This window comes from Solanum tuberosum, unplaced genomic scaffold, assembly GCF_000226075.1.
Source record: "Solanum tuberosum cultivar DM 1-3 516 R44 unplaced genomic scaffold, SolTub_3.0 scf00354, whole genome shotgun sequence".
In the NCBI taxonomy this organism is placed as follows: Eukaryota; Viridiplantae; Streptophyta; class Magnoliopsida; order Solanales; family Solanaceae; genus Solanum; species Solanum tuberosum.
In genome coordinates this window covers 355,528-376,977 of record NW_006239278.1, presented here as the reverse complement: position 1 = coordinate 376,977, position 21,450 = coordinate 355,528, and the positions used below count along the sequence as shown (strand labels likewise).

The window sequence follows — 21,450 nt, the reverse complement described above, 5'->3', positions numbered from 1 at the left end:
TTATAGATTTTCAATTTACTCGATAAAAATCTTTAAATTAGGTCCAAAAAAATTCATAAGTTACAAAAAATATATATAAAAAGGTCATTTTACTAAACAAATGTCTAAAAATGACAATCGACGAAAATAGTAGTAAGGTCCGACCCGATTTCATAAAAAGGGAACCTTTCCTTTTGTCTTTGTTAAAATTTTAGGGTTTATCCTTAAACCCTAAATCATACCTGCTATTTTGCTGTTCTCTGTTTCTCTTTCTCTTCAATGGCGGCCTCTGATACAATTGAGAACATGTATGACGTCGCTTTGAGGCCTCGGCTACTTCGGTCTCTGCTCAAAGAGTATGTTCCTGACCTGAAACATCAGTTTCGGAATCCATCAGTTCTCTCATATGTTGTTTCTGCCATTAAGACTCATCAGCTACTGTCCGAATCAGTTCCACCGGAATCTGATGAAAAGTTGATTGAAAACTGGACAGCAGCCGTCGATTCCTGGATCAATCGAGTAGTCGGTCTTGCGTCTAGTGACACGGTGAATAATCTTAAAAACTGTTATTTTATAGTTATAATATATAAACAGATACTTAAACTTTGCTTCACTTAGTAAGTAAATACTCCAACTTTGAGTATGCATATTAGACAGCTCAACTTGTATCCATTCTGTCAGTTGAATACTCCAACTTACAAAAGGATCATTTAGACACCTTCAAAATTGATGTGTAAGCTGACGTCCACGAGACACAATGGGGATGGGTTGGAGTGTTTAATTGCCACTTGAGACCAAGTTGAGGTGTCTACTGCTTATTTGCAAGTTTGAGTGTGTGGCTTTTTAAAAAATGTATAAAGGATTTGTGCCTAACTATCTACATTTTGTGCTTCTCATTCTTGTTTGCTTGTAAGCTATTGAACATACATTTCCACATCTTGAACCGATGACCTGCAAGGCACCAAAATCAACAACTCTTTGTGTTGATACTTGTGCTTATAATTTGCAAAAAATTGAATACTGATGATGAAGGGGAGCCTTGGCGTAACTGGTTAAGTTGCTGCCATGTGGGTTTGAGTTGTGTAAATAGTCTCTTGCATGTATGCAAGAATAAGGCTGTGTACAATTGACCCTTGTGGTCCGGCCCTTCCCTGGACAATGCATAGGGGAGCTTTGTGCACTGGGTTGTCCTTTTTGAATAATGATGATATGTAATTATTTTACCTTTAGCAACTGGGTCAGTTCCTCTTGTCAGATGAATTTACTGATTGGAGAATGAATCCTTATTATGGATTTACATGGTTCCTGAAGCATATTGCTGTTTATGAACTTTATTACATTGGATTACCTGCATGTTTTCAATGTAGGATTAAGGAGTTAGTTTTTTGTGATTGTTTGTGTTGCAGCCAGATAAATGCTGGGCGGGTATATGTTTGCTCGGGGTGACAAGTCAAGAATGCAGTAGGGAACGTTTCATAGCTTCTTACGCTGCATGGTTTAACAAACTCTTAGTGCATCTTCAGGTAATCAAGTTGATCCTTTATTGATAAGAGTTCTTTGTCTAATCTTCTTTTGGTTGATGACATATATAAAATGAATTCATGTTCCTGTTTCAGTTGAAGTGCAAACAAACATTTTCCACTGTGGCTACATAATCTTTTATGTTCCTTCTTTTCATTTTGGTCTTGGAAAAAATACATTTGGATGTTATTATGTCTTCAAGTATGATCTGGAAAGCAGGAAGATGTATGAATTGTGTTGTTTTCATTATCAACTATGCGTCGAGATGACTGATCCATGTAGATATCATCGGACTACACAGTAAAGTAACTGGGATTTCAAACCATTAAAAGTGCTAATCATTTGTTTAACTCAACCTGATAAGTGTCTTATTAATTGGTGCGTTGATCAATCCTATATGTTCTCTTAATTAATCAGTGAGGAGTAACAAACATTTGATTGACTACAGCTAACCTCTTATATCTTTGCGGAAGTTTTGCTTTAAATCAATGTGAGAAGTTAATGAACGTCCATTTCTTTTTGTTTATGTGGGTACTTGGATTAGTCCCCGGCAGATTCTCACTTTGTGAAGGTAGCTACTTGTGCCTCCCTGTCAGATTTGTTCACAAGGTTTGTTTGATAACTTTTGATTCTGAATGTTGTTTATTGTACTCAATGAGTCTAGGGTTGATGGAGAGGGTTATTTCTTGCCCTTAACTTGGAAAAACCGTTTTGATGTTACGTTAATGGGAAACTATTTCTGATAGAAAAAATATATTATGTTAATGGGAACTTCTTGCGTATGCATACACTGTTGATGCCTTATGAAATCATTGTTTTCTTTCAAAATAAAGAGGTTTTGTTTAATTTAGGTTTGCACATTAAATTTCCTTTCTGATCCTAATGGTGTTTGAATGTAACATACTCATCATATGGATATTCTCCTGTATGATATGTCATTTATTTGGAATTAGTAGTTTATGCACCTTCCCGCAGATATGGCTATGGGGTTTAAACCCTAAAATTATCTGCGGCAGCTAGTGAAATATTAAGATTTGGTGCATAGTATATAGTGAAGGAGCACCAGTCAATTGGCCCCTTTTAGAAAGGAAAAAGACTACTGCAGTTTGATCCTAACTAAAAAGTGAAAGGCTGAAAGCTAGTGTAACTAAGTAAGGAATGCCGCAAGACTGAGCAAACTTAGATATTTCCAATCTTTTAGATGTTCCTACCTCAGTATTACCTTATTTTGTAATTGTTCAGGATGGGACTTCCATTTGTGCACACCAAGGAACAGAATTTACAGACTGGTCAATGTTTATGCAACTAACTTTGATAAGAATTTTAATAATTTTAAATTTGTAGCAAGTTCAGTGTTTCTCTCTTGGGGCATTTTGCCCTTTAATGTGAATTCTGCTGGAAATTTATGCAGAGCCCTCTAAGAAGGGTTTAGGATGGTCTTTTGACTTTTGAAGATTTTTCTGATCAAAAGGATATGTGCCTTTCCCTTCCTAAATATCAGGTTGAGTGGATTGCCAAATGCAAAGAAAGATGGTGTAGCACTCAGTACAAAACTAATTCAACCATTATTGAAGCAGCTAAACGAGGATAGATTTGATGCTTCATGGGTTAGTAAAACTAGCTGAACTGTTCTTTCTTGAAAGTATTAAGTTAATTTTGCTTACTGCATGTGAAGTGGTTGCTTGCCTTTGTTTTAGAGTTTTGACATCTCTTGCAACCTGTGCAGGAAGAAGCTATTTTTCTGTTGTGCAGTATTTTAGATATTTTCCCATCTTCCATTCAATGGCATTATGATGGTGTAAGTTCTTTGTTGGTGTCATGATTTTCTTTTTTTTTTACATTGCATAACATCAAACTACTCTAAGGCTAGTTCATGATGCATCAATGTCTAGTTTGTTCATCGAGAACAAGATAGAAAGGAAGCATGATATATACAGATTAGGATTAGCTTCTTAAGCACTCTGCTTAGGAAGTTATTTTCTCTAAACCTGAGAAATTAAATTTATGCTGATGGGAGCATATTGAAGGGTTTAAGTAAGGCTATAATGAAACAGTTTCCTGTGACATTGGTTTCTTTTCTTTTCGTCCCATTGATGAAATTTGTTCTTGGCTCACACTCATTTGCCGTTATTTTAAGGTTTTGATTGTTGTTTCTATTTCTTACTTGTGTTCTTCGGAGAGGCCTAATCATTATATCATGTTTATTTCAGTATAGATGCTTTAGTTGACATGGTTATTTTGGCAGGTGGAGGATGCTATTGTCTTGAGGCTCATGTCAGGCAAGTGCAATCCTAGTATGTTGAAGGTGAGACAAAACCCAGAAGGTTTATTTGAATTCTAGCTAGAATATGATAGCCAAAAGTAGAGGAACTCATCTGGTTTTAGTTTTCAGAAGCTTGGTTATTGTTTGGCTTTGCTACCAAAATCAAGAGGGGACGAGGATAGCTGGGTATTGATGATGCAGAAGATCATGCTGTCAATCAATATTCAGCTGAATGATGCCTTCCAGGGTCTAGAGAAAGGTGATTTTCAGATATTGATTGCTATCCTTACTAATCATGGCAAGAGCTCCAACTGAGATTCATCTTTTATAAATATATTTTTAGAAACTATAAGAACTGAGGCCATGAGATTGCTGCTTCCCCCTGGGAAAGACCCACCGCCTCCATTAGGGGGCCAATCTTTGTCTAGAGGAACTGTAGACAATACAATGAGGCCTGAGCACTTGCAGATCTCCAGAATCTCTACCCTGATACTTTGTTGTTGTGAATTGCTTACGAGTTCTTACCCATTTCAGGTCAGAATCTGTGGTCACATTCAAATGCGGGTTCATGATTAATTTATTTCCGTATATGTGGTGTGAGTTATAGAAGCAGTTGAGGAATTATCTTAATTTTTTTCTCTTGCTTACTAGGTTGCTATACATGTACTTCCATTAATAGCACTTGCCAAAAGAGTGCTGATGGTTGATGGTTCCTCATCACTAGGCATTGCCTATATGACTACAATGAAACAAGAATTTTTTTGTTCAGAACTCCCAGTCTTGCATTCACACATATTGGATCTTCTTACATCAATTGTTAAAGGCTTGGGCAGGTGAGCTCTTCTTTTTTTTTTTTTTTGATAAAGTTTACATTTTATAGACAACAATACCCCAATGTAAACAAAACCAAAAGATCTATCATCTATACCCCTTCCTAAACTATCTAAAAAGTGAGTAATTGCCTTCACCTCTTTGGGGAGGACATGGTTACACCAAAAATAGAAGGTTATAAGGCAATTCCAATATTGTTCTTCTGTGTCTTGTTTCTGTTGATTACATTTATTCATTTCACTATCTTTGTCCCAAGGACTCATGATTCTCTTTTGAAATTGGTAACATGTTATATTCATCAGCACCATAAAAAAAGGCCTGGTATATCATATCTGCAGATACAGCCTCAAACAGAACTTACAAAGAGGCCATAAAGTCTAGTAATGATTCAACATCATCAACCAACTTTTCTTTACACCAAAAGTAGAGAAGAGAAATGCAGAAGCTCTTGATCTTCTGGATTGAACTGCACCTGCCTTCAAAACATCTTGCATTCCTCTCTTTCCAAATTGTCCACCATATGCAAACTGGAACAATCCATCTTGCAAAGGATGAAATACCATAGGATGAAATACCATCCCGGACATGCGCAATATAATAGGATCATTATTAACGTGTCTGTTCAGGTTTTAGATTTAGTTCCCTGTCTTTAAATAATTTAGCAAACCTGACTTGTAGAAAGATCAATATTCCCTTGTTTGGGGAATCAATTTTAGTAGTCCAGTTGGTTGGGCTACCTACCTGGACTCTCTCCTTGCAATCCCCCTTCCTCCTTCCCTCATCCTATTGTATAATAATTTTATTTTTATAAAATATATATTTATAAAAATATCCCTGGGTCATCCCAAAGCAGAAGGGAGTGGATCCATGCCTGATCGCCAGGGATCAGCTAAAATCACCCATTGACCATCCTGGGAAAGGAGAGGAGATAATGTCTTCATTAGTCATTCTTCCTTCTTTTCCTTAAATTTACCTTTTCTCTTTTGGGGAAAATTAAGAGAAGGTTCAACTTTTCATACTCTGGTAGTTTGGTTGTTGTCCAAGTACAAAGGAGGAGCTAATTTTGTCTTCTTTAGGTTTATGAAGTAGAATGTTGATACATTGCAATATTAGAGTTCAAATCTGCAGGTGCTTGTTGCATCCTTGCTTGATGCTTCACCTAATTATGAATATACCTTTGATTTTGAACGCCAACCTAACTGTTTTTATTGTTTTGATAAGTTCAGCCTATTCTATCACTATTTAGGCATTTAAAATTGTCTATGTTTTCCCTTGATATCAGTTGGTATATATACTGCCATGTTAGAATTCCAGGGTATCTTGCTCTGCTTTAGCCAGAGATAACGAGCTAAAGCTGCAAAAATAAACTGAGGCAGAAAATGAGGATATCACTTTGTATTATGATTAAGGTGGTGGTTAAAAATTATGGTAGAGAACTAGTACATACTTGGATACAGTTATCACAAACTTTATAACACATGTTGGGTATTTACCCCGTGCATGGATCCATAACTACAGTTCAAAAGCAAAGTCCATTACATTTTTTTCAATATTTGGTTGATTATTTTATTTTAGTTCCCCTTTCCATGTTGGACAATCTATTAAAGGAAACTAGTGCTAAGACTGGGCTGCTTCTTTCTCTCTTTTGCAGCCAGTTGCTCCCTCATGTTGGCTCTATAATACGACTCCTAACCAACTACATTGAAACATCTACTTTGCCAGAGCTAAGGATAAAGGTGTACGCAATTATGAAAGTCCTGCTGCTGTCACTGGGGGTTGGTAGGCATTTTAAATTTTCAACAAGTTTGTACTTCTTTTGGCATTTGTTTTGCTCATAACCAGCTGCCTAACTTAGAGGCTGGGTTGTCTGTGTGCATTTCACTAAACGCTCATAAGCTCTGCATATTTAGCTGAGATAGTAAATACTTCCTCTGTCCCATTTTATGTGGCACCCCTTCTTTTTTAGCCCGTCCCATAAAGAATGTCACTGACTAGTTCTCCGAGCCGCTGTGCATTTAGTGGATTGGTGATTTTGATAGTGGTTGTGAATGATTACAAGTCTGTCACTGACTGCAGCAATTTTAATTTGGCAGGGATATCCACACACCTCACCGATGTGATTGTTAACAATTCATTGATGGATTTAGATGAGAGAGGCACATCTTCTGTTGCACAACAGAATATACATCCAGAGACTACAACAAAGACTTCCCACAAGAAGAGGAAGCATGCAAGTACAAGTAGTTTGCTTGATGAGCAGCCTGATAAAGATGTTTTTGAAGTGGAAGTGTCCCCAAACATGGCTTCATTATCTGTTAAGATAGCTGCACTAGAGGCATTGGAATCCCTTCTTGCTGTGGTATGCTTAATGTTGCTCTCACTTGGGACTACTTTTGAACAAATGTGGTTTTTAAGAGAAGAAATCATTATATTAAAAATAATTTTTCAAAGAGTTGCACGTTGATTTGTAATATCATGAGGGTCAAAGTCAGAAGATAAGATTGACTTTTTGATGAATTCGTTCTTTAATATCATAAAAGCAGGGTCTAATTGGAAGTAGAATATCATATAAGAAAAAGTATTGAAAAGTGTTAAAAAGGAAGTTTCATGTTAGAGAAAGCTGACATCATATTCGGACAAATCAAAATAGAAAGTAGGGCAAGCAAAAAGGGGAGTGACAGGACATTTCTAATGCCTGATAATAATTTTTTTTATGAAAATGCTTCAACAGTTATTAGAGAGAATATAGGCATTCCCTAAAATGTGCACATGCAAAGAATTTCTAATGCATGTCCTTAAGTATACTTGTTAAAGCTTGGCTCTCTACCTGCATTCTTGCCTGGGTGCTTTAGAAGTTGAAAAATTGATGTGAATCGGATTTGTGGTTAGAGAAAAGATATTTTCTAGTTATTATGTTGTGAAATCTGCAACTTTGTTTTACGACTGCTTGAGTAAGGTCCTTTCTTTGTCATTATATTTCTAATAGCCTATGAAATTGTTTTTCTTTTTACCTCGCCTGCTTGTCCTTATCCTAAATCCATGTACTAATTACAATAATTAAATAATATTTTAGGATATAGTGAGTACATGAAGATTTCATACTCGTTATATGATGCTATGGTGCCTAATATATGAGTTTAGGTTGTGCACAATGTAATACGTAAAAGTTTTTGGAATATTTTGTGACCCATGTAATAATTCCTACTCCCCCCCGACACACACACATAAATGTATTCTATATTATCCATTTTTTCTCCTTTGTACCTATCTCCAAAAGTTGTTCTTGATGGCAAGTATCTTATCTTTGTCATTTTAAGGGTGGTTCTAGGAGATCCGAAAGTTGGCGAGTAAATGTTGATCACCTTCTTTTGGATGTTACCAGAAATGCTTCTAAAGGAGGGTGGGCCAAGGATGGCAGAGGCAGTTTGGTTTCTGACTCAACAACCAGTATTTGGCGAGACTATCAAATTGCAGCTTTACGAGCACTTCTGGCTTCTCTCCTCTCTCCTGGCCGCACTCGCCCACCCCAGCTATCCCAGGGGCTTGACCTTTTTCGCAGAGGTAAGGATGCAATTTTGTTGAGGTGATTGTACAGATTTTTCTTAGAAAAAGCTAGAATTCTTCTATGCCATACCGGCATGGCTGAAACAAGTTCTTTAGACAATAGCAAGTAAGAACTGTGCGCATGAAATTATTGTATTAATCAAGCTACTGTGTGCCTGAGCCATTCCTTGTCTGGTTCTTCTGTGTCATATGCTAAATGTACTAAAAACTTACTCCGATAAGGTAGAAGTGAATATTCTAGCGATTGAATTTAAACTAGTAGATATATAGACATGTAAGAGCGGAAGAACTGTTGAAATATTAATGTCGTAACAATTTGTCAGTTGCATACCTGTCAGAACTGCAACTTTTAAATGTTTGTCCTAGCAGTTGCTCTCGAAATGATTGAGGTAGTGGCTAGAGGGTGAGTGATGATTTATATTTATAATCCCATTATGCTACTAATGCATTGTATGAACATTTAAATCTAAGGATGATGTTGCTGTTCGCACCTCATACTTCCCTTGCCCGCAGTTTAGCATCCTTCCAATTTTTTGCAATCTGCTTAAATGGATAACCTGTTGCTAATTTGTGTTGGCAGGGACTCGAGAAATAGGAACTAAAGTTGCTGAATGTTGTGCACATGCTATTTTGGCATTGGAAGTGCTTATACATCCCCGAGCTCTTCCATTGTTAGATCTAGAGTCCACTGACAACAATTACGAAGTTGGAAATAAGTGGTTTTCTGGGAATGTACACATCAGTAACCGTGCAGCAAATAACACATTCCACATTGGCACATCCAGAAAGGCGCCTGACGAGCCAGACTCTTATAATGATGACCTTTATGCAGATTGGATGCGAAACGGTGAAGATTTGGATACTGTGGCAGCTGATCCTGGAAAAGATACAGATACAAGTAATCGACCCCCAGAAACATTAAGAGATCCATCATCAGAAAAGCTTACATCTTTTGATACTACTGCAGTAAAAGTTTCTGAAAACAGTAAATTGGAGCAAGTAGCACCTATTACTACTGTTAAGAAAAGCCCCATGGACAGGGATGAGATCATGGTTGAATCACAACTATCTCCAAAAACAAGTAAACATTCTGAAGATCTCCTACCATCTAAGAGTAATGTGGTATCTCTAGGATCGGAAAATATCGCGGACGATGCATCTAGAAAGGAGGTGGCAGAAGCTAGCGATGCTGGATTTGCTTCGCCGCTGATGATGAATTTAGACAGAGGTAAAGAGTTGATGCATGAATCTGATAATGAGTCCATGGAGTCAATTCCTGATATTGTTGATGTTGAGCCCGATTCTGATTAAATAGAGAACAGCCTATATAGTGGTCCATATTATATTTATTATATCTTGTATTGGGTGGAAAATTGTATTTGCCTGTCAAAATCATCATCAGTCACCTGGCTTTTTCTCTCAGATGGAGATTAGGGAAAACTTGATGTTTCTATCAGGTTTAGCCACTTCCATGGTTGCGGTAGGGAATTGGGATGTGTTATTTTCTCAATTTATGCATGTTATCCTTGCACAAAGGGGTCATGCTAATTTTCTCTGTATCGTTCCAATTTAAACCCGAATGGGGTTAAATTTGTGACTATAAGTCACTAGGTTTTGGATTTTGAATTCATTAGGTAGATTGGGTAGGAGTGTTTCATTTATCTGTGTTTCAAAGGTCTTGTGAGTCTGTAAGTTGTACTATCCTGCTATTGAGATGAATTCCAATACAATCCTTGACAAGGATGCCAATTTTGAAAAGAGTGGATAGGGTTTTTAATATGTTTTCTTCATTAAAGGTGTTGAATTTTCTGAATACAAATATATTTTAATGAAATTTTAGGGGAAGCATTGTAATTGTGTCTCTCTTACTTATTTTTTAAATTTTATCACTTTTTTGTTGATTATCGTATTTTCTTCATTAAAGGTGTTCAAGGATATGTTTGATTTGAGTCGTGGCTTTATTGGAAATAACCTCTTTATCTTCATAAGGTAGAGATTCTATTGCGTACACATTACCCTCCATAGACTCTATTGGTGGGAATCAAATACAGTGGAAGAAAGATGATCCAAATTTTGTCATAATAAAGTATTTTAACGTTAGTTTAGCTAATTGAAGTTTTAGACCAAGGAATTTGCGAAATCACTCACATAATTTCTATGGAGGGGTAAGTATTTCTTTATTCATAATCAAAAATCTTGGATTTGAATTCTAGATATGAGTCGCCTCTGGTAGGGAGGTGGATATTTCGATACGAATCAAATTAGTCAAATCTCAAAGTGCATATAGGTATTTAATAATCAAAAATCTCAAGTTTGAACCTAAGGTATGAGTTGCCTTTTATTAGGGATCGTTAACCCCAAATGAGACTTCCCTTTACAAATTTGAATTAGTAGAGATCCAAAATGAAAAATGTATATCGATCACCAGATTAGAAACAAAAAATAAATAAAATTTGTAAAACAGTCAACTCTGGCCTACTAATATGTGGCACTCCTAATGGCTAAATAAAGTCAATTAAGAAGTGTGATTATTTCAACAAAGTACTAATGAATTTACTGCCTTCGACGGCTCAATTGATTCTTTATTATTAATGGATTTTATATGGTAAAGTCCCATTCAATTGATTAAAGAAAAATGAAATAAAAAACAAGTACTATTTAATAATCCTAATAGTATCATTTTAGCTTTTGAGTTTTGACTGATATTTTCCAGAATTCTAACTAAGATCAATAATAAATAATAATTGCATGTTTTGCTTGAATGAAGAGGAGATAAACTTTTTTTAAAGTAAAATTGAACATAATTTTTTTATATATACAATATAATTTTTCGATCAAGAAGGTTCAGATAAATTTCTTTTCCGATAAAAAATATAGTACTTGGAAGGAGTTAATAGCTGTCATAATTTGACCTCAAGAGTGTGACTTTAACAAATATAATGCGACATGTGAGAAAGTTGGTGCAGTGGCATTCGGCCATCCAACAATTAAGACCACGTTTGGATGGATTTTTTTTAAGTTATAAATTAGAATTTTTAATTTATGATTTTTGAATTATTTTTATTATTTTAAAAGTATTTAATGTATTACTATTAAAACTGTTTAAAATATCATGTTAACTTAAAAATATTTAAAATAAGCAATTCCTAACTCCTAAGTCCAAGAAAGTTCACTTTGATCTTCAAGATTTTTTTATTTTTTAATTCTTATGAAATATAGATGTTTTTAATATCTATATTCTAGACTATATTTTATTCTGCATTTTGTTTGGTTTCTGCCTAGGCCAAATCTCTATGTTGGCTCATTTAAATAATAATAAAACGATTTTTTTTTATTAATTAGAAAGCAAAGCTCACAGACCAATGTGTGCTGTGTAGCAACAAAATTTGGAATAAATTTTAGATTTCCTCATTTTTCTAATTTTTTTTTTGTTAATACTATAACTCATATTTGTTCATTTAATTAGAAAAATACATTTTAGGTGTTATTTAAAGTAAAAATTTTGTTAGGTTTTTTGTATTCAAAGTTTTATCCCCCCACCTCATCCACGTAAAAAAGAAGAAACTTATTTTAACAGTAAAACACTTATAATATTTTCAGGGCTCAAACTTAATATTTAATAATCTTTATGTTTTAATGAGGATATCTAAAAGAAAAAAAAAAATCTTAACATGCTTTCTAGATAATATTATTTTTTTCTAGAAAATAATATAAACTTATATAAGACACTATATCATTTAGAAATTATACGATGTAAATATCAATCTATAAGAAGTGAAACTTTAAATTAACTTGTGCCCACTTTTTTTTTTTATTGTCATGTAAATGCCAACAAACATAGAAATGGGCATATGGACCAATCTTGTACGTACTATTTTTTATATTATTAAATAAAATGGGCATCACGACAATCTTCTACGTACTATTATTGTTTATTAAATCAATATAAGTATTATCTAGGAGATAATTTTTTTAAATAGAAACTAACGGTGCAATTTCATATTTTATCATGATTAATTATAAGATATGAAATTTGAGTTCTACGATGATAGCATAGTTTTGAGGTGAGAATATATTATTAACCTCTCTGATTTCAGCAATTAGTTTTTAGAGTACAATTATTCTTCGTATGCATCATGCATAAATAATGATAACGATATAATAATATTTACAAAAAATTTATAATGTCTAAAGTATAGCCAGATGAAAAATAAACGTCTTGACTCGAAAATCGCTACCTATATATTTTGTGAAAGCTACTTGGTGTGCATGCCTGACTAATAAGATGACAAACATTATTAAAACGTTGTCTGCGTAGCTCATGTACTTTTCTATGACTAAAAATAAAATTAATAAGGAAGTCATTCATGGAAAGGTAATTTTTTTAAAATTTTCTCCAAAAAAATTTATATGCACAGACATTATCCAAGAATTTAGTTAATTTAACGAATATAAACTTCCTCCTTTTTAAAAATAAAATAAAATTCGACATAACAAAAATATGATTCGTTTCGTGTAAATTATATGTCAAAAGACTCGAAATATCGAGATGATTTTATACTCTAAATTTTTGGGATTGTTTAGAGGTGATTTTAAGTTATTGAGATTGAATAATCGACGCTACTTCATATATAATCAATTTTTAAGTGTATAATTAAACTATATTCAACTTTTTAAGCGTATCATAATGTATAGTCAATGCATAACTCATGTATTAAGTTACATTGGTCAGTATATACTTTCTAAAACTTTTGACAAGTTATATTGTATAGTTATGTATACTTATAATTTTAGCTATCTTTTTATATAAATAAAGCATAACTATATTTATTATAAATTAATTACTTTATTGTATATATTCGAAACTAGTCCACCTTTTTTTTTCTATTTTTGTTGGACACCCTTGCTAATAATTGTAGCACTCCACATTGAGTTACTTTCTTTACTCCAAAACAAAAAAGAGAATACACACATTTAAATTTTTCTGTCGCATTTATATATCCTTTTAAAACAATTGATTCGAAGTTCGTTACTTAACGTTTCATAATAATATTATTTTACATTATTATTAATGTCACACATCAACTATTCGAATAATAAAATGAAGACGTAATCATATCAAATCTTTTTTTATCACACCAAATTGATGTTACCTAAAATGAGATTTTTCGTCATTACGTAACGATAAATTTGAATATAGGACCATCCAAACAAGGTGCAAGTGCATTGCCAACAAGAAATAAACAATAAACAAACTTCTTTCTCATTCAACAATGGAGGTTGTTCCTCACTCACTACTATATATTAGCAGCCATCCTCCTTCACATGTGCTATAAATACTCTACTAAACGCAAATTTAACACCAACCCACATTTCCATTTTTGTAGATCTAAATCCCCAAATTCCATTCTTTGGAATTAACGCCCTCAATTTTTTTTGGCCATGGCTGAACAATCAAAGAAATGGATTCTTATGGTGACTGCTCAAACACCCACAAACATAGCAGTGATTAAATATTGGGGAAAAAGAGATGAAAATCTTATTCTTGCTATTAATGATAGTATTAGTGTTACCCTTGATCCTGCTCATCTTTGTACCACAACCACTGTTGCTGTTAGCCCTTCTTTCCAACAAGATCGCATGTGGCTAAACAAAAAGGTAGCTTTTTTAAAAAAAAATTAAAATTTCTTAGTCTAATTTGTTTAGAAATTTGATTGGTATTTGTTTGGTTGATTTATGTGATGGGGTATGGGAAGGGGAAGGAGAAATGGGGAGGGGATTACAAGGTGGGACTCGAACCCTCGTCAACAAAGTAAGAGTTCAGGTAGTTAACAAACTGAGCTATTAAGATTCGCTTGTGTCCCTACAACATTATTATTTTGTACAATTTAAAAAAAAGGTTGGGGGTAGGTGAGGGTTATAAGGTGGGAATCGAAGCCTCTAAGGTGAATGTTCTTAGTGAACCGACTGAGCTTCTAAGATTACCTAGTGTACCTTCAACATTATTGATTTGTACTTTTTAAAAAATAATAATTGGGGGTAGGTGAGGATCACAAGGTGGGAATCGAATCTCACTAACAAGGTGAAAGTTCTTAGCTAATTAACTAAGCTACTAAGATTACCTATTGATTTATGTAATGGAAAACTGGTTTGGCAGCTGAGATGTTTAGAAAGTTCTGTTCTTGATGAGTGAAAAGTGGAGGAATAATTGTCTTTGTGTACTTGATAATAGAATGATGACTATATGTTGTTTTTTTGTAATTAAATGTGGGCAGATTATGTGAAAGAAGACTCATTTTGAAAAGCTCAGTTCTTGACTTTCTCATTTTGTCAGTGTGATTTTACTGAAATGGTTGATATGCATTTGTTCTTGTAATTTTATGTGGGTTGATTTATGGGGAAGAAGGCTGTATTGACAGCTCTGATGTTGGGAAGTTCAGTTCTTGAAGAGTAAAAATATCTCATTCTAATTTTTTCACAAAAAAATTGATGACTATTTGTTCTTGTAATTTGATGTGGGTCTGTTTATTTAAAACAAGATGTTTTGGCAGCTCAGATGTTGAAAAAGTTCCATTCTTCAAGATATTTTTTTGATCCCTATATCTGATTTTATTTGATGTCCATTTGTTCTTGTAATTTTATGTGGGTTGATTTTATGTTAAACAAGGCTTTTGGCATCTCAGATGTTTAGGAAATTCAGTTCTTGAAGAGTAAAAATTTCTCATTTTATTAATTGAAATTAATAGAAATTTATGTGGATAGATTAACTTGAAACATCCTGGAAGCTCAGGTATTGGGAAGGCTCAGTTCTTTAAGAGTGTAATGTTTGTCTAGCTTCTGCTTTCATTTGTTATCTACAAGATCATAGGCTGTTTTGTTATTAAAATGTATTAACTGTTCTATGTCGTTTGGCTGTGTATGACTACATGTAGTGGAATCAAGGAAGTACACGAGAAGAAGATGAATCATATGAACTCTTGATACTTTCTGCAATTTTTAGTTTATTTGTTCTTCTTTAGGATGCATTTCTTGTTTAATGATGGATCATGTCTTTGATTATCTTCTCTGGTTTTGCTACAGAAATTGGTTAAAATAGTTGTGCAGGAAATTTATAATTCACATTTGTGCAGTCTTCGAAAGCTGAGCTCATTATATTTCCCCCTTTCCCTCCATTTCGAGCAATGAGAAAGATTTGTATGCTGCACATTTTTACATTGCTTTTGCTCGTTGTGTAGGAAATATCCCTTGATGGAGCCAGATACCAAAATTGTCTAAGAGAAATTCGAGCTCGTGCTAATGATTACGAGGATGAGAAAAAGGGTATCAAGATCAGTAAAAATGATTGGCAGAACTTGCATGTGCATATTGATTCTTACAATAATTTTCCTACTGCTGCTGGTCTGGCTTCCTCAGCTGCTGGTTTTGCCTGCCTCGGTATGATTAACCATTCTCTGTCTTGTATTCTGAAAGTCACTCCTCTTTTTTATTTCATTGATATTCTAATATTAAAGATCTAAGGATCATCAGTGAATCTTGAACCTAAGGATGATCCATGAATCGTGAAAAGTAACTGGAGTCCTCTTATACAAGAGTTTCAGAAGTTAGTTCTTTTCTGCATGCATTTGCGTAATTCTCATTTAGTATAAGGTGTTTGCAAATTGCACGTGCCTGGAACTGATGCAACGGTGTAATAACCTTATTTAGTCAGTACATGTGCTTGTTCTGTGGTCTATAAAATCCAAAGTAACTTTGTTTGTTACCGAGTATATGACACTAGAAATTAATTCCATTGAGACTTTGCTGTGCTCAAATCTGTGATTTGTTTTCAACTAGCAAAGATCAAAGTGATACATTTGTATTTTTCAGAGCGTTCCAACACTTTGGGTTCTTTTTCCAGCTTGACAGAATGCATGTAGGATAAAGCCATTATCTTTTCTGAAGTGTTGCATGTGTCTTTTCTGGGTGTTTTTCTATTGGCATGACCTTTGGTTCTATTATCAGTAATATCATATTACTTGGCAAGTAAAATGCCCTTGAAAAAATAGTTTCATTAGTGGAGAAGTGCAAGTTTTTTTTAGGTCCATACTCTGTCCATCAAGAATGATCTGTGTTACAGTTTACCTACCCATGTATATAGTGCGGTTTAACCAAGTACCACAAGTTGCACTTGATGCAAATCACAAATAAATCAAAACTTCTTTATAACATTTTCCTTTTCTTGCAACTTATTTTTCTGGAAATTATGTTCTGTAACTTTTATATGAGTGGCCATTTGAAGAATGTACTTGCTGATAAACTAGTGCATTTATTCGTGTTTTTGAGTTTCTTTGGATTCTAATTGATGTTGCCGTATTTTAAATATGTTATCTTCTTTGACCCTTGTCTGTAAGGATAATAAACTGTCATCACGAAATTTATGACCTGTGTATTATGTCAGCCCTTCTTAAGAATTCATCTTCAGAGTAATTTTGAAAATGCTTTTCTCCAAGTGAATGTTTCTTTCTTGTGCGAATCTCTATTTTATCCATTATTACATTCCTTCTGAAAGTTTTGAGATGAGTACAACTTATGTCTCCGATATGCAGTCTTTTCCCTTGCGAAGTTAATGAATGTGCAAGAGGACAATGGGAGACTTTCTGCCATAGCAAGGTAGATTCATATCGGTTCTGAATATTTCGTTAGCTGGTCTTATTTTTATATATGTTTTGTCTAGAAGACTAAAGTTAGATCGAGGTAACAGCATATCAAACTGATTCTTCTTGATCTTACTTTCTCTTTTCATCTGCTCATTCAATAGCTATGAAAAATAAGAAACTGACACACTTCACTTACTCCCACACAGGCAAGGTTCAGGAAGTGCTTGTCGAAGCTTGTTTGGAGGATTTGTCAAGTGGGTCATGGGAAAGGTATGTCGAGCTCCTACATTCTTGTGTTGTAGCTTGTCTCAACATGCTCTCTATCTTTTCAGTGTGGTCTAATTCCTTTTGTGATGTGTGAAGGAGGAAGATGGTAGCGATAGCATAGCTGTTCCACTCGTAGACGAGAAACACTGGGATGAGCTTGTTATCATCATTGCAGTGGTATGTACTTCCCATCCAGATGTGATTGCTATTCACTTTTTCTGGAAAGCTTGTCTATTCATGTCATTGTTAGGCATTGAGAAGGAAGAAAGGATCTGTGTTTATGTCTGTTTCTCCTATCCAGATTCGAGAATCTGTCTTCATGTTATTCTTGTACTTGTCCCATCTAGTTCTTTCTCCAAACATGATACTTGTCATTGCATTACTTTTGTGCATCAGTGGTTTTCGGTAATAATAATAATAAGTGGAACAGAAACCGAATCTATCCCATTGGAACTGCTGCCCTTCAGACTTAAAGGAGAACATTTTTCTGGGAATAAGGTTGTAGAGAAGAACTTGGTTTCTGTTTCATTCTTATACTGAGCCCCTCATTCAAGTTTTAGATCTTGGGGAACCCCGTTTTCTAGAAATCCAAGTTTCTTCGAGTCATACTGCTATGCTGGGAAGTTGGAAGAGAAAAAGAGTATTCTGCTTTCGTTTCTTGCTAACTAATTCCTTAACTTTAAAAATGCCACTTATTTGTGTTCATTTATTTGTTCTGCATATCTTAGTTCTTTCTTTTCGAATGGTTATCTATTGCTATACTGCTTCCTAGATCCCCAATAGCAACTTTAAGCTACTTTCAGTAACTCATAATTCTTGACTATGAATCAATGAAGTTTAGTCAAGATTACACAAATGTTGATCACCGGATCAGTTTTTTGGGTGTATTTTCTGTTTTCAACTCCATAAATAAACAGGATTCTAAACTTTACTTGCATCATCTTCTTAAATAAGATGCCTACGTAAATGATCATGCTATCAGTTTGATTACGACACTAATTTGTCAACTTGTGCCTCCTGATTTTTTCCTGTTTAATTCTTTTATTATGTGCTGTACTCAGGTTAGCTCACGGCAGAAGGAAACAAGTAGCACCTCAGGAATGCGTGAGACTGTTGTAACCAGTGCACTTATAGAACACAGAGCAAAGGTATTGTCTTTGTACTCTCTACATTAGGATTTTGTAGTTCTGACACATCTTCAATCAATATTCTCGAAAATCTCCAGCTTATTTTCATTATCTCTGTTAATTTAACCTCTGGTCAGTTGGTAAATATTGTATCAAAAGTTTTGACTTTTATCATTTTGTGTTGCATTTTCAGGAAGTAGTACCAAAACGCATTATTCAGATGGAAGAAGCTATAAAAAATCGTGATTTTCCAACTTTTGCTCAACTGACTTGTTCTGACAGCAATCAATTTCATGCAGTCTGCATGGACACTAGCCCTCCTATATTCTACATGAATGACACATCTCATAGGCAAGTTGTCTTAACTTCAGGCTGTATCTTGAGTTGTGTTGTAACATAGATAAGTTCTGAACCTGATGATCTCTTATACTGAAAGTGGGAGAAACAAGAAAGTCTTGACGGTGTGTTAACTTTTCAGGGTAATTAGCTGTGTCGAGAAATGGAACCGTGCAGAAGGAACTCCACAGGTTTAAAACGTTATCCTACTATTGTCCTAATAGATAAATGCATGATATGGTTCTTCTTCTTTTTACTAAAGTAATAAAACGGGTCACCAAGATTTTCAACCTTTTGAAATATCAAAGTTCTGCAGGTTAAATTGGTCACTCAAATTTGTACTTGACCCAAAATAGTGGACACAAGTTATTTTAAACAGAACAATGATCGGGCCTGTTTGGATTGGCTTTTGGCTTATGACTTATTAGCCAAAAGCCATAAGTTAGGATTTCTAACTTATGGCTTTTGGCTTATTTTGGCTTTAAAATAAGTGCTTATAAGCACTTTTTAAGTTTACCCAAACACTTCAAAACTGCTTAAAAGCTATTTTGGCTTAAAAGCACCTAAAATAAGTCAATCCAAACGGGCACATGCCTTTTCAGGAAATCTGCTTTTATATTTGTAATGGGCAGTGAGTGCTTCCTTCATGACATACCCCTATCCCATAAACTTCATGCACCTTTTTGTGCTGAAGATTTTGCGAACTTCGCGATGCACCCAAACATTGAAATTTTTCCTTCTTGAGCTAGTTTTGACGGTAATGACATGACATCAACTGCACCAGTATCTTGACACTATAACAAGCAACTTTCAGACTTATTTCATACCTTTTTGAACACTATAATTAGCTTGTTGCCAACAAATATCTCAGCTCACATTTTGCTTCTCATGATCTGATGGTGCAAGTTTGACTTCAAAAGTAGGTGAAATGTAGCTTGAAATAAATGCATATTCCATTTTTACTAAACATTAGAATATTCCAGGTTGCATACACCTTCGATGCTGGGCCAAATGCTGTTCTGATTGCACGTAACAGAAAGGCTGCCGCACTTATGCTTCAGAGGCTTCTTTTCCACTTCCCTCCAAACTCAGATACCGATCTAGACAGGTATTCTGCATATAAAAGATTCGAAGTTCTAATATAACTATGAGGAAGTCATGTTCGAGTAAATGTTTTCTGGAAAGTGACTTATTCTTTAGAAAAATATTCCAAGGAAATGTTTCCCAGTGTGTGGTTTGAGGGTGGTAAATATTTTCCAAAATAGAACATTTACTAAAGATGGATAATATTATTATTAACCTGCTGATAATGTTTTGACAATTTTTTTGAGTAGTAAAGATTGATTATGTGGCTAGTGCTTGCTAAAACAGTGTTATAAAGTTAAGAGTTGATATAATTATGAATGGAACCAAACACCAGAAAATGACTTGTTTTATGGAAATATTCTACTCCATACAAACACACCCCGCCATGATATGCATATTCTACTCCATACAAACACACCCCGCCATGATATGCATATTCTACTCCATACAAACACACCCCGCCATGATATGCATATTCTACTCCATACAAACACACCCCGCCATGATATGCATATTCTACTCCATACAAACACACCCCGCCATGATATGCATATTCTACTCCATACAAACACACCCCGCCATGATATGCATATTCTACTCCATACAAACACACCCCGCCATGATATGCATATTCTACTCCATACAAACACACCCCGCCATGATATGCATATTCTACTCCATACAAACACACCCCGCCATGATATGCATATTCTACTCCATACAAACACACCCCGCCATGATATGCATATTCTACTCCATACAAACACACCCCGCCATGATATGCATATTCTACTCCATACAAACACACCCCGCCATGATATGCATTCTGGACCTTGTGCTATCAATATGCAACCATTGACCATCTTCACTGCTCCTTATTGTTCTTTTTCCTTTCTCTCCAGCTATGTCATAGGTGATAAGTCAATTCTGAAGGATGCTGGGATTCAGGATTTAAACGACGTGGAAGCATTACCACCTCCACCTGAAATTAAGGACAAGGTTCCGGCTCAGAAATGCAAAGGTGAAATAAGCTACTTCATCTGCACAAGACCTGGCAGAGGTCCAGTTTTGCTACCTGACGAAAGTCAGGCTCTCCTCTGCCTTGAAACTGGTTTGCCCAAGTAAAATAGCAAAAGTTTATTTGTGCTAATGTTTAAGTAATCGACACAACTCCACGAGATCCAAGTATTGCACCCTCTTTGCCTTAAGAAATGGGGATGCAATTTTAAACTGGTTTTTTTAAGTTTGGATAAAATTTGAACTCAAAGCTTTTGCTTGTAGCTTAGTTTAGTTGTGTACTCTCATCTTTGAGCAATGCAATAAAAGTCCTAAAAATTTCCTCTTTTTTTTTTAAATGTCAAAATATCTTTTAAATTCAACAAGTGTGGAGAATTCAAATGATCTGTTTCTTGCTGTTTGTGTAGTAGCAATCCTTACTAAATGTTGTCTGTTTTCCTTCTTGAGTAGTGTTAATATTATATCTACTTTATTGAAAGTATATTTATTATTTACTAGTATAATTTATTGAGTTACATATATCCTATTGTACTTGCAACATTTTAAACCAAAACAAGAAAAAAAGGATAGATGAGCGGACCCATAATCCACCATGTTTCGATTCTATTTCTCAATTATGAAAAAAAAAAACTGAAAATTTTGTATTTTGATGTTTTTTCGTGAAGGTGTGTTTGGTATGAAGAAAATATTTTCTTGAAAAATATTTTTCAGAAAAATAAGTAAATTTCTTATTTATTTTTTTGTGTTCTACTTCTGTCAAAATTCTACTTTCTGTCATAATTCAAGACACTTCTAAACAAATGTGTTGCAATCAAACTGCATC

General features: G+C 34.6%; 2 protein-coding genes across 2 annotated transcripts; both read left to right on the top strand.

The window, feature by feature from the left end:
- Positions 1-207: 207 nt before the first annotated feature.
- Positions 208-9,991, top strand: LOC102604681 (proline-, glutamic acid- and leucine-rich protein 1). The gene is made up of 13 exons (XM_006361407.2): positions 208-525; positions 1,386-1,502; positions 2,045-2,109; positions 3,002-3,107; positions 3,227-3,298; positions 3,746-3,805; positions 3,893-4,022; positions 4,107-4,297; positions 4,415-4,596; positions 6,246-6,373; positions 6,688-6,953; positions 7,912-8,155; positions 8,739-9,991. Exons 1-13 carry the CDS (start codon positions 259-261, stop codon positions 9,467-9,469), a joined length of 2,559 nt encoding a protein of 852 aa, XP_006361469.1. The 5' UTR covers positions 208-258; the 3' UTR covers positions 9,470-9,991.
- Positions 9,992-13,393: 3,402 nt separating this feature from the next.
- Positions 13,394-20,957, top strand: LOC102604354 (diphosphomevalonate decarboxylase-like). Its single transcript, XM_006361406.2, has 10 exons — positions 13,394-13,816; positions 15,394-15,592; positions 16,744-16,807; positions 17,001-17,064; positions 17,158-17,238; positions 18,123-18,209; positions 18,382-18,539; positions 18,667-18,715; positions 19,508-19,632; positions 20,513-20,957. The coding sequence occupies exons 1-10, from the start codon at positions 13,601-13,603 to the stop codon at positions 20,733-20,735; spliced, it is 1,266 nt and encodes a 421-aa protein (XP_006361468.1). The 5' UTR covers positions 13,394-13,600; the 3' UTR covers positions 20,736-20,957.
- Positions 20,958-21,450: the final 493 nt, after the last annotated feature.